Consider the following 14,068-nt stretch of genomic DNA (forward strand, 5'->3'; position numbering starts at 1 on the left):
TGCTCACTTTACTTAGGTTTCTCTCTCCCTCTTCCTCTGTCCCTCCCCACCATGCACTTTGTCTCTAAAGTAAATAATCTTTTAAAATATATATATATTTTTAAGTGATCTCAACACCCAACATGAGGCTCAAACCCACAGCTCCAAGATCAAGAGTCACACATTCCACTGACTGAGCCAGCCAGGCACCCCTTCAAATTATCTTTTATCACCACCATTGGATATCAAGGAAGACAATTATAATATCCCCATTTTACAGGGAACAGAGGCTCACCAGACATGCTGATTTGCTCAGGAACACAGAAGATCCCATTAAGGGGATTTGACAGGTCTCCTGACTCCCAAGTCTAGTACTTCAACTTTTTATACAGGTTTTATACAGGCTGCCAAGGAAGAACAGAGATAAGACAACAGAGATACTAATCCAAAGTTGCCATCCTCCAGTTAGCCAAGACCTTGGACTACAAGGGGGTCCTTGCAAGGCTCCATGGCTACAGACACAAATCAATTTTATAAGGGCATAGGCTTTGGAGTCAAACAAACTTAGATTCTAATCCTGACTCTACCACTTACTATGTGACCTTGAGTAAGTTACTGAACCTCTCTCCAAACTTTATATTCCTTACTAAAATACAGGCATTATACCTACCTCTCAAAGCTATTATGAGATCACTGAATGTTTCAACATTTATAGAAGACCTATTAAGTGCCAGACACTGCTCGGAAGCTAAACCCTCAGAAATTGTTGGTTAGTTGATTATCTGGCAGGGCCATATGTTCTTTTGTACTGCATCCACAGGCGTCCAGGCCCCAACTGGCAGCATAGCTATACTCATGCCAACCCCACCAGGAAGGAGCACTGAAGATTGAAAGTGATTACATTCCAGGAAGGAGACTACTCCTTTTCCCCATTGCTACACTAAGAGGAAGGTCAGGGTCAACCTTTGTTGCACCCAGTTTCTACAAAGACAGCATAGAAGTTAACATGATCAAATCTCTCCAACAGCAGCCTTCCAAGAGAAACAGAGGATCACAGGAGACAATGATGTCCCTTTCAGGGGCACTTTGGTGGCTCAGTCAGTTAGGCACCTGACTTTGGCTCAGGTCATGATCTGGGAGTCCCAGAATCAAGCCCTGCATTGGGCTCTGTGCTCAGTGGGGAATCTACTACTTCCTCTGTCCCTCTCTCCACTCTTGTGCTCTCTCTCTCTCAAATAAATAAATAAATAAAATCTTTTAAAATAAATGTCCTTCATTCAGTAGCACAGAAGTTAGAAAGTATGACTGTTGCTTCTTAGAGCAGGGATCCTCAGCCCTGAGTCAGGGAATGATGGGTTTGAGGTGGGTGTGCATTGGTGGAGTGTGGGTGGGAACAGTATCCACAGCTCCTCAGAAAGTTATCTGTAACAGTTTGTATTAAAATTTGTGTATATGCATCTCCTAGAAAGAAGATCCATTACACTGATCAGCTTCTCAAGGGTCCATGCCCCTAACGATGAACCACTATTTTAAGATAATTAGCAAAGAGGGGAAAAGGGCAAGGAGTTTAATTTGTTCCATTCAGGGCAGCCTCCCTGCTAGCCTAGGCTCAGGGTTGCTATAAACAATGGCTTCTCACATCAACTCCCCACCCTGGTCTGGCCTCCAGCCACAATACCCCAGAAAACACACACGGAGGGACCTTGGGGATAAAGGTCTTTATTCAACACAGTTATCTCACTCAGTAACAAAATAACAGGAGGTTAACAACTCCCCTAAAGGTCTGGAGCAGTGTTCATGGCTGGCAGCAGGAAGCATGGTCCACTGACGTAACAGTGGCAGCTCAGAGTCCCCGGTAGCCACTTAGAGGTCATAGTTAGGGTTCTTCCGAAGTATAACAAAACCTTCCAGAATGGGGGTGACAGGAAGAAACTCCTCAGTGGCCAATTCTGCCCGTTCCCCGTGGGCCAACAGTACTGGGGTTGTGTGTGTCTGGAACCCTGTGATAGTCTTAGGCTTGCCGGCCTGGCCTACCACATCCACTGCCTGTAGGGTGAGAAAATTGCAAGGGCGGGTATAGCGATGGGAGTGCAGCAATACCCCACTGCCCATACCAGTTTCAGAGAAGCAGGTATGTGTGCATTCTCCAAGTTCGAGAGCCCTCCCATCCGTTCAACCCCTCACCTGGCCCACACGGACAGACACTGGCAGTGGCCGCAGCTCCTCATCGAATGTAACCAGCATGCGGGGCTGCATGGCAGCCACCAGTCCGTACAATACATAGTGAGATTTGCCCAGGATTACTGAGGGAAGAACAGAGGACAAACATGCATCCAGGCAGGCCTGACTTGAAATTTCGGTCTCCACTCCAGCCCTGACTCTTAATCCCTTAGTGGTTCAGCTGAACCCACACCCCTCCCCTCATACATGGTACCACAAACCAGAGATACTCCCATCTTATTCTGCCCACAGACTTCAAACTTAATAATTAATTTCCCTCAATCACTTAGGAACAGACACTGGGCTCAGCTCTTCATCCTCAAATAATAAAAATTTCTGTGGGCCAGATCAAAAATGTGGGAGATGAATTTCATAAGACCCTTCATAGGCCCAAAGAACATCAGGAACCCAGAGTGGTAGGGAACTAACTTGGAGTCTGCTCCTCAATTACAAGCTGGCCCTGGTAAGTAAGGGTGGAGATGGGGGCACGTGCCACTATAAGAGTCTTGACAGGAACTCACTGTTACGGACATCCAGGAAAGAGACAAGCACAGTGAGCAGTCCAGCCACAGCCACTTGACTCATAAGCTGCCGGTCACTGTGGTAGGGGCAGAGGGTAAGTGTGCCCTTCCCTAAATGTGTCAAGCCCTGGGGCGGGGGGGGGAGAGGGAGAGAAAGAGAAGTAAGAGTCACATCTGAGGAGGTGTCACCTAACCTGGCCGTATAGAAATCCACAACTCACTCACATCCTCCCTCCCAGCCAAAGTCAAGGTTCCCCTCATGTCACTACATGTCCCCTAGTTTCCATCACCATGGACACCTCCCCCTGGTACTCTCAAGGGAAAAGAGTTCTATTCTTTACCTGTGCCAAGCGCACCATGAAGAGGTTGTTGGGGTCCTTGGCATGATACTGGGCTAACTGGCGCAGCATGGCAGCCAGACGGGCATTATTGGTACCTGGAAATGTTAACCATTACTGAGTTGGAAAAAAAGATCTCAAACATTCCTTCAAGCTACTTCTGATCTTTTTCTGACCGATACTCACCACTGCCCACCATCCCCATGGCAAAGATGGAGTTGTAGGAAACTTCTGGGTCAGCATCATGAGAAAATTTGCTTAGGGTATCCAGGATGTTGAGTCGTGGATTTGAAACAGATATTAAGGCCAGTGCTAAAGGTACAGCCCGTCGGAGTGTAGGCTCCCCGTATCTCAGCTAGTAATAAAAGACAATGCCAAGAGCATCACAGAAAGCAGTACAACGAACTCAGTTATAGGAACAGACTGATGGGTAAAAGGGGGACTTAGATCAAATTCTGGAGAACAGGCATAGCAAAAAGACTATTTCTCCCCAGAGAAAACCCATCAGGAAGGTCTCCTCTGGGGGCTCTCCAGGCACCAAAACCAGTATATTCCAATCTTCTCCATGTGATACTCACCAAGTGGCCAAAGGTTCGTAGTGCCATCTCTGCACCGATCTCTTCCCCCATAGCAATAAGGGCAATCCCCAGCACAGCCACTCCCTGCGATTGAAGCAGCAGCAGAACCCAATAAGCTTAGGGAACAAAAAATTCACTCTTGACTCAAGTCCCGTGTTAAGAAGAAAAAGCTGTCCTGTAGGGGCTCATCCTTATGCCTCACATACAAGCCCCAGCCTCATGTCATCTCAATACACAGCACCACCCAGAGGGGCGCTAAAACAAACCCAAACCCAAACCCAGCTCCCCTGCTCCCTACACACTTATCTTTTCTCAGAGCCTGACTCAGAGAGCGCCCAGCTGCCCACAGAACCTGATGTGCTCCCATGTCAGCAGGGGCTTCCTTCTTGTCCTTATCCTTCTTTTCCTTCTTGTCCTTGTCTTCCTCTTTCTCCTTGGAGTCAAAGTGTTCGCTACAAATATGGAGCAGCTGCTGTACCTTCAGTACATTCCCAGAGCCTGCGGCACAGTGGTTAAGGGTGACAAAGGAGAAAAACAAGGCACCAAAGGAAAGCTTATTCCAGGAACTGAACAAGCTAAAGAATCTGAAGCAGATCAGAACTGAGAAGGAGAATCAATCTGAAAGAAGGTCCAAGAGAGAAATGAGCAGTCCCTGGGGAAGCACAGAGACACAGACCTGCATAGGCACACACATCCACTAGCGTGTTGGCAAAACTGCGGAATGGCTCAGACACAACCTCCAGCGCCGCCAGGATTGCCTCAATGGCCTCGCCCTTGCCTGTAGGACAAATTCAGAGTGTCGAGAGGACACCTGCTCCCATCTAGTACAGTTTTTGACACATAGGCCCCCCCTGCTGTATCCAGTTACTGTCAGCCTTTGCCCAGAGAGACATCCCCTCACCCAGATGGTTGAGGCCCAGTCCAAGAGGAAGCCAACGGGCATAGGTGTCCTTGAGCTCAGTCTCTGACTTCTCCATGATGGTCTGAAGGATAGTGGAAGTGACATCTCCATTGCAGGATCCCACTGCTATCATTCCACAGGCTAGAGCTGTCACACCTGCTACCTAGAAATAGGAAAATCAGTATCATACATGTTAAGTTATTAAGTAGCTGTTTATCTATCTTGATTCAAGACAGCCAATTCCTACAGGCTACTGTAACCACACTAGATAATAATCCCTTTCTGACTGTAAGTCAAAGTAACAAAAGCAACCAACCAATCACTGAATATTTCCTATGTATCAACCACTATACCAACTGTTTTGCATACTATTAACATTTAACCCTCGCAACAACCCCATGAAACAGGTCCTGCTGTTGTTAGTTTTTTATTGATGAGAAAAATGAAACCTAAAGAGATTGAGTTACATGTCCAAGATCACACTGCTTGTGAGCAGAGGTGGCACAATTTGAACTGAGGTCTTTCTGACTGAAGCTGTACTTTTAGCCACCATACTATATGTATCTATCACTAGAATGACTGCATAATTAAGAAAATTTAAGGTTGGGGGTGACTGGGTGGCTCAGTTGGTTAAGCGTCTGAGGCTTGGTTTGGCCTCAGGTCATGATCTCATGAGTTAAGAGATCAAGCCCTGCAATGGGCTCCATGCTCAGCAGGGAGTCTGCCTGAACTTGAAGAGTCTCTCCCTCTGCCCCTCCCCTACTCACAAACCCTCTCTAAAATAAATATATCTTTTTAAAAAAACAGAAAAAAAGAAAGAAAGCTTTAAGTTAGCCAATAACAAAAACAATGAGTGAGACAGAATCAGGCACCCCAAGCTGGATTAAGTTACTCCCCACTCTAGTCTGACTACTTCCTCATGGACCTCAAGGGCTGGAACTCAATACCAAAATGTTACCTCTCTAGCCTCAATACCACGTGAGGTTTAAAATTCTAGCTTCAAAAGATTTCATTGAAGTGATACGCACACCCCCATAAACACACACACACACACTTTTTCCACTACTTATCACAGAGTGGTAAGTCTCAGAGCACGTTCCCTACCTCCCCTAAATGTCCAACAGCCTCTCCTCACCTCCATACTAGACTTGGAATCTCCCATCACAGGGAGCAGCAGTGTTAGAACGTCTTCACGATTGGAGCCAGCATAAGCCAAGCCTAGCCTGCAAAAGCCAGGGAGAGGCAGTCCCAGACACACAACAAAGGACAGGACAAGGAAGGAACAAAAAGAGAACTGGTCATTTATTCAAAATTTCAATAATCACCAAGAGCCAAATATTCAACAGACAGGGTTGTAGCCCTCAGCAATACAAAGATGAAAAGGACCCAGTTCCCGTTTTCACAAAGCTTACAAGTCAAATACTACCACAAGAAGAAGCAAGAAGCTTTACCCAAAGATGGAACCAAGTCTCATGGTGTTGCTGTTGTGAAGAACATAGTCTGAGAGCAGTGCCAGAGCGGGGTCACACTCATTCCGGACCCCAGAGTTCACGATGCCACAGGCTAGAAGGGCTCCTGACTGCAAAATGCAAACAGATTCTTCACTCAGGCCACTCGACCTTCCCCACCACAACAGATACAATGTGGACTTCATTGCAATCTCCACCTTAACTGGACTTAAAAACCAGGTAGACCTTACCAATGAAAGGGAGGCCCAGAGGGCCCTAGAACATGGTAGGAGAATGTCCCCATTAATGGGTTATGCCCAGACCAACCTTGATATAGTCCTCAGAGGAGTACAAGTACTTGTCAATCTGGGTGAGGCCACCATCCACATCCCACAACAGAATCATGCCAAGGGATGCAGCTGCACTCAACATTCCTATACCAAGAAAAAAAACTATCAGTCTTAAAATGGCCCCACCCTGAGAAAATTATTACAAAGAGTTCTGTAAAAATACAGCCCTGGGGATCCCTGTCACATTAACACATGAACCTAGAAGGGTAAGAGAAATGATCAAAGCGGGGTGCCTGGGTGGCTCAGTGGGTTAAAGCCTCTGCCTTCAGCTCAGGTCATGATCTCAGGGTCCTGGAATAGAGCCCCACGTCGGGCTCTCTGCTCATCAGGGAGTCTGCCTCCCCCTCTCTTTCTGCCTGCCTCTCTGCCTACTTGTGATCTCTGTCAAATAAATAAAAATCTTTAAAAAAAAGAAAAAGAAAAAGAAATGATCAAAGCAACACAAAGATTGGGATGCCTGGGTGGCTCAGTTGGTTAAGCCACTGCCTTTGGCTCGGGTCATGATCCCAGGGTCCTGGGATCGAGTCCCACATCGGGCTCCTTGGTCAGCGGGGAGCCTGCTTCTCTCTCTGCCTGACTGCTTGTGTCCCTCTCTCTCTCTCTCTCTCTGACAAATACATAAATAAATAAAATCTTAAAAAAAAAAAAAAAAGAAAACACAAAGATAAAGTAGCCATAAAGTTATACCATGGTCTTTGTTCTTGTAAAGCCATTTGTTGCCATCATCAGTCAGCAGCTTGTCTTGGCCAAAAGCAGCATTCACAAAGCCATTCACAAAAGAAGAGGCCAGGTTCATGCGGGCAGAGTCCACTTGAGAGCCACTGCCCCCAAACCCTGAACAGGAGGGAGAGGAAAGGAAAGGAAAGGAAAAAGGGTTCAGAGTACGGCAAGACACAGCATGGTGGCTGGTCTCTGGCTCTGAACTGGCCACTTGGGATGCTCTATCTTTGCCCCCAACAGTGACCGGGAGAAGAGGTACATGTGAATTCTTAGCTTTATGGGATAGATAAATATGTTAGGCCAAGCCATCACTCCAAATACAAGGGTAATAATTAAGAATCCTCCAGTCCTCACACACATGGAGATGTCTACTCACTGTTGTTCTCTAGATGGGTTTTATAGATGTCATCAGGCACCTTGGGCTCCATGATGTCCAGCTGAAGGGAAGTCAGAGAGTCACAACTGCTCCCCCACTATTCCCCCACTACCATCTCTTCCGCTATCCCACTGAATGGCAATACTAACCAAGGAGAGTCTAGTCAAAGTTATAGTCAGGGACATGAAATGCCAGGTAGAACCACAAACAAACAAAAAGGCCTTGATGTAAAAGGGCAAAGAGTCTCACCTCCCGAGCTAATGCCAAGAAGTTGCTGTTGAGCTGTACATTGGACATGATCTCTGTCAGGTCCTCATACTCCTCCACATCTTCACTAAGCTCCAGAAACACCCCATGCCGGCCAAGCATGAATGCCATCTGCTTCTGTACTACCCTGTGGGAGACAGTCATCACATCTACTCAGTCCCCATCCATTAAGAAAAACCCCTCAAGCCTTAACCAGAAACTATAGGTCCCAGTTCTTCATGCAAACGCCTCATCCATGAGCTCCTCTCTTCCTTTGCCAGGTTCCTTCCTACATACACATCCTTGCAGGAGGTGAAGATGTCTTCTACCAGCTCCATGTCATTGAGCATCAACGCTAATCTCAGAGCTTCAGGAAAGCGACTGAACTTTCGGAACACACCCAATGCACAGCGCAGCAGGGCAGAATTCTCAGGCTCGGGCACATAATTCACACAACTACAGAGAGAGATATAACAAAGCAGTCAGGAAGTTCCAGGCATTCATTTACCCCATTTAGTTCACTTATCCTAAATAAATACTGAATGCCTACTATATACGAGGAATTATGCTAGATGCTTGACAACCTGAAAGACACAAAGTCTCCTTCCTCAACAAGCTCACACACCTCAACAAATCAACTGCAGCTAACGACGCTGAGAGAACAGAGGAGGAACAAATGGGGGGGAAATGCTGAGGAGGCTAGGCCTTCCACCCATCCCCACCATGCTTGCTCACCTAGTAAGATAGAGGCAGACCTTTGCATACGCATTCTCATCTATGTCCTTCTCCAGCATATCCACCTGCTCAATTTCCATGAGCAGGTCACAGGCCTCGTGCTCTGCATTATGGGCCATATTGTAGGGGACAATCTCCTTCACCAGGGTCAGCAGTGGTTCCCGTTGTGTCTTTTCCGCATCATCCAGCTCCTGCCACTCCTTAGCCACTTCCCCTGCGAGATGCCTACAGATAGACCCAAAATCACTGGGTCTATCCATAGGGTAAGGTATCCATGGGGTGGGGGGGGGGGGGCACAGGCACAGCTTCACATGAAGCATTTCTGTGACCCAAGGAATTCAGTGTTTGGGAAATGCAATACTCTGGTACTCCAAGAAAGAACTCAGAATTATGTCTCAGAACCCCTTTGGATTCTCAAGAAGGAAAGGTCTTACCTGACATACTCGTGACCCCATGATGACAGTTCCTCTTGGGAACCCACCAGCCGATACTTGAGGCACTCACGTTCCCCACTCATGGTCATGGCCAAAACAGAGATGATGTCAGCAGCAAAACGCTGTAAAGAAACCAGTGCTTTAGGGGCACCTGGGTGGCTCAGTGGGTTAAGCCTCTGCCTTCAGCTCAAGTCATGATCTCAGGGTCCTTGGATCGAGCCCTACATCGGGCTCTCTGCTCAGCAGGGAGCCTGCTTCCCCTTCTCTCTGCCTACTTGTGATTTCTCTCTCCGTCAAAAAAATAAATAAAATCTTAAATAAAAATACAAAAAAAAAAAAAAAAAAAGAAGCCAGTGCTTTAAAGTCAAATCCGGGTTAAGGGGAGTGGGGCATTATGGAGTTAAGATTATGGTCACCATCCCCCAAATTAAGTTGTAACTATCCCCCCAACTCTGTATTAGAAACTTACATACTTTATCTAAGCTAAGCCCCAAGATAACCGGTTGCTGTTGCTATCTCCCTTTTAAACCAATATGGCTGAAGAATGGTAACGAGGAGAGAATGAAGAAAAATGAAGACTCTGAATTTTATTCTAGGTGCAATAATGAACTATTAAAAAGTTTTAAGCGGACAACATTTTCACAATCTAAAAAGATCACTGTGACTACTATATGAAAAACAACCTAAATCAAGAACAAAAAGAAGGCAGTCAATTAGGAGACTATTGCAGTTGTCTAGGTTGACTGAAGATTTCCTGGATTACTGCTGTACTAATAGAGAAGTGACTGAACTAGAAAACAAGTTTTCTAGTTTGAAGTTTTCTAAATTGAAACAGAAAACAAGTGAACATACACGGAATATGAAAGAAACAGAAAAATCAAGGTTAAACGTAAGTTTAAAATAGGATCATGAGTGGTGTCTGGCTGGCTCAGTCAGTAGAGCACGGGACTCTTGATCTTGGAGTTGTGAGTTCAAGCCCCACCCTGGGCATGGAGATTACTTTAAAAAAAAAAAAAAAGCAACCCCCCCCCCCAAGATCCACCATAAATGGCAGAAAACAGTATATTCTAAGAAGGCAATCCTCCTGTCAGCTCTTTGACTATGACAGCTCAGTTCAACCAGCGTGGATTTCAGGTCTATTAGGCTTCCTCTGACTCCCCATGAGCCTCACAGTCTAGATGAAAAGGAACTCCTAAGCTAGGCCTCCACCAGCTTCTGAAACAGTTTACCTTATTCTCCCCAGGAGCCATGTTCTCATAGATTTCCTTCAGTTTGCCATAGTGTGGACGCAGAAATTTGAGAGGCTTGGGTACTGAAGTCATGGAAGTTGTAGAAGATCGAATTTGCCTCCGCAGCTCCTCCAGGGCTGGTCGGTAGAGGGATGTGTCCTTCTCCTGATCAAGAGACGTCAGAGCTCAGAGTCACATCTCTCAAGTCATAACACAGAAGTGTTTAACAATTCCCCTAGGAGAGTAACTGTGTCTTATTCATCTTTGATTCCCCAACTCCCTTCTCATTGCCTGGTATGAAAACAAATGATCCCAGTAAAGAGTTGAATTAGAAAGCTACAGAATCTTTGAAATATCCTTTGTAATTCTCTTATCCCACAACAGCATCACAACGCAACCCTAAGTCCATCTTTCTTCATACCTCATATAGGAATTGTTGCCCCAAAATGGAATAAAACAAATAGGCAGGAAAGATCCGAATATGTACCCACTCCTGTCAACATCATGACTCACCCCCAGTCGTTCCACGAGCATCTCCAGTTCATCCTGAAGTTGTTTGTCCTCCTCAGACTGAGGGTTGGGGGAAGAAGTTCATCAAGAGAAGAAATCCCAAACACATCCTCCTCCCATTCACCCTGGGGCAGGTAAGAGAGTGAGCCTGCCTCCTTAGGAAGGACCAGGTGGACATAGAAAGAGAGCAGGAATGGCACCTTGGCTGCTGGACCACACTACTTGAATGCCATGTTAAAAAAGAGCGGTGACAATGACCAGCCCGGGCCCACCTCACGAGTCGGTGGTGAGGGCTGATGGGGTCGGCGGAGGCGACAGCGCGAAATGGAGGATGAGGGACAGAGTGCCAGGAGCCCCGAGGATCGCCCCATCCGCCCTCTCCCGGACGCTGCGAGGCCGTTTAGAGTCGGGCCCAAGGCCTGCGGGGCCGCGGTGACTCAGCCCCACGGCCTCCTCCGCCGGATCCCGGGGCCGCGCCTCACCAGCTCCTGTTCTTTGTCCTTGTCGCCAGCATCTCGCCGCTCCTTGCCGCTCGGCTTCTCGTCCGCGACGCCCTGTGCCGTCGCTGGGGGTTGCTGAGGCTGCACTGGAGCCTTGTCGCGGCCACCCTCCTCCATCTCCGCCGCCACTACCAGCCAGCTGCGCGCGCACCGCTCGCACCGCCCCGTTTCCCATATGGCTTTGCGCACGTGGCTCACGGCGCCCCGCCTCCTGAACGCGCCTGCGACCGGAAACGCCACTGGGACCCACCCACTCCCGCTTCCTGGGAGACCCCGCCCTTGGGCCCCGCCCACGGAAGCCGCCCCAAAACTACAATTTCTAGCTCCCGGCGAGCGCTAGGCGCCGCCCGGGTTTACACCGGGACGCTCCTGAGCGCTACCCGACGTGCAGTCTGCAATCTGAGTACGCTAGCTGCGCTGTGGTAGATGTACAAGCTTCGAGCCAAGAGACCGCCCGTAGTGTTTCCCCACAGCGGTGTGAATAGTACCCACAGTGACAGCCAGTTGGCTGCGTGGTGGGACAGACGTACGAGATTCTTCAAATCTGGAATCGATTGCCTGCGGTCTGTGTGAAATCTGTAATCTGTATTTACTGCCTCCCACACACCACGCTGGAATATTAACCTCATCACGTGCCTCCGCACCCCCCCCCCTCCGGCGTTGAAGGACAGTGCCCTGCATATTATCTGGAGGCTATGGCTGCAATCTTAAATCCACCTGAAGAGCTTGGTCGAAATCCATAAGTAAAATATAGTCCTATGCTCCAGTGCTAAATTCTGGAACTAAGAACAGATCAAGACAAAGTCTTTGCCTTCTGTCGCTTGTCTTTTGGTCTCCCTCACCTTGTTTTGACTTAGAAGGGGTGTGACGGTCACTGTTTATGTCAGGACTAGTTTTGAATGACACATACATAATGTTCTCACAGTCTTTTTAATTTGGTTAGGCTGTGTCTGTTTCACAGAAGAAATCATATAGTAGGTAGTAGAATCAGGATTTGAACCTTGATCATTCAGTCTTCTAAGCTCTTGATTGCTTCAAGCAAACCTCCACGTTTCTTCTTCGGTTTGGGTTCTGTGTATGCATCCAGGGCGTGGGAAAAGAGGAAATAGCTCCTCCCCCTCTCATCTGGTGGGAATACCCACCATTTGGCCTGGAGTCTTTATTGTGGGTTCTGAGGCATTAAAGAATGCAGGAATTGTTTGTTTTTCAAAAAACAGCTAGCACAGCATGGTTAGCACTGAATGAATGTTGCCTAAATACATGTATACATATAAATGTATGGCCCATTTTTAAAACCTGCGCTTTTTTCATTCAGTGCTTGGATTCTGGGAACCACCTTCCATTTCCATCACCAATGAGTTCCCTAGCCCTGGTCTGCTGACAGAAGCTGAGCAGTCCATGACTGTTCTGCCTATTCTGTCTCTGGCTTCAAGATGTCAATACATTGTCATGCTTTCTTCAGTCATCAGTAGAGTTATTCCTCCTAAATCTCTCCTTTTTCCATGACTTCCTTCTATCAGATCTCAGATTTTGTCTTTTATACCAGTGATATCTCAATCAGTACCTTAGAGGAGATGGGGTGATGATGTGACACAAAGCACAGTCTGTCAATAGCAGATGCCTCCTGATGAAAAGTGTATGTTTGTTGTACTATTTTTCAACTTACTTGTAGGTTTGAAATGTTACAAAGTAGGGGTGCCACGGTGGCTCAGTCAGTTAAGTGTCTGCTTGGGTCAAAATCTCAGAGTCCTGGAAACAAGCCCCACATTGGGCTCCCCACTCAGTGGGAAGTCTGCTTGTCCCTCTACCTCTGCCCTTCCCCCTGCTCGTACTCACTCTTTCCCTCTCTCTCTGTGTCTCTCTCAAATAAATAAATAAAATCTTTTTTTTTTAAGTTTCAAAATAAAAAAGGGGGGAGAACATAAGCTTTAGGGAGCGACAAACCTGGTGTGTAAAACCATGGGAAGCCTCTCACTAGCTGTGATACTTAGGCAAACTTCCTAACCTCTCCCAGCCTGGTTTCTGCCTTTATGAAATGTGAATAATAAAGTATTTCGCTTGTAAGCTGTGTGTTGAAAATGAAATAAGACATTGTATATAAAGTGCCTAGCTGGGTTTCTGACAACTGAAAAGGAGCCTGTTGTCATTTTCAACCACCTCAAATCTGCAAGGCTGAGATATTATTCTTTGGGTGGGGGGTTGAGACATTCTTGTTCCCTGCTTCCTACTTCGACATACTCAAGCCCCCAGTCCTCTCTAGCCAAACTCACACGTCTGATAGGTATTTCAAAGGTCACATGGTAACACTGATGTCCTACCTCAAGCTTTATTTCAGTCAATTGCCCTCCCAGAAGCACTCCTTCCTACCATTTGGCCAAACTCCCAGCCTTGTGGCCAAATTGCTCTCTAACCAGGGACATCCCATCACCTGTCCATTTCCTAGCACCTTCCTTCAAATTGCATCCAGAAGCCATCCATGCTGTCCCCAAACTCATGACTTGAGCCATAGAGCTACACATCTTAGGGATGGTTCCACCAATTTGAAAACTTTGCAACCCAAAACATCATTTACATAACACGGGAAGTGTTCCTGGCAGGACACAGCATTGCAGAATTTCCACTGGGTTCCTACTTTGTGTGATATTTCTCAAATAGATTGCACTGTGACCTCTCTGACTTCTAATCCCCAGGACTGACAGCAGGTGTTACAATCTCCTCTTCCACATGTACTCTTCCACATCTTCTCCAGACTCTCACCTTTCATCATGCCCCTTTCCCGTGATCATCTTATCCTCATTTCTGAACATGCCTTGCCCCTTTAAGATGATTGGCCTTGTCGGGGTGCCTGTGTAACTCAGTGGGTTGGGCCTCTGCCTTCAGCTCAGGGCTTGGTCCTGGGATGAGCCCTACATCGGGCTCTCTGCTCAGCAAGGAGCCTGCTTCTCCCTCTCCCTCTGCCTGTCTCTCTGCTTACTTGTGATCT

At 47.2% G+C, this 14,068-nt stretch overlaps 1 protein-coding gene across 1 annotated transcript; it reads right to left on the reverse strand.

Moving 5' to 3' along the window:
* Positions 1-1,682: 1,682 nt before the first annotated feature.
* Positions 1,683-11,245, reverse strand: PSMD2 (proteasome 26S subunit ubiquitin receptor, non-ATPase 2). The gene is made up of 21 exons (XM_046003360.1): positions 11,068-11,245; positions 10,589-10,645; positions 10,076-10,240; positions 8,847-8,968; positions 8,413-8,637; positions 7,975-8,133; positions 7,681-7,825; positions 7,432-7,492; positions 7,023-7,169; positions 6,313-6,419; positions 5,989-6,116; positions 5,673-5,760; positions 4,538-4,700; positions 4,313-4,414; positions 3,989-4,134; positions 3,637-3,720; positions 3,245-3,413; positions 3,062-3,156; positions 2,721-2,847; positions 2,164-2,282; positions 1,683-2,025 (listed from the first exon to the last, which is right to left on the reverse strand). Exons 1-21 carry the CDS (start codon positions 11,200-11,202, stop codon positions 1,843-1,845), a joined length of 2,727 nt encoding a protein of 908 aa, XP_045859316.1. The 5' UTR covers positions 11,203-11,245; the 3' UTR covers positions 1,683-1,842.
* Between the last annotated feature and the right edge of the window lie 2,823 nt (positions 11,246-14,068).

This window comes from Meles meles, chromosome 4 (assembly GCF_922984935.1).
Source record: "Meles meles chromosome 4, mMelMel3.1 paternal haplotype, whole genome shotgun sequence".
NCBI lineage: Eukaryota > Metazoa > Chordata > Mammalia > Carnivora > Mustelidae > Meles > Meles meles.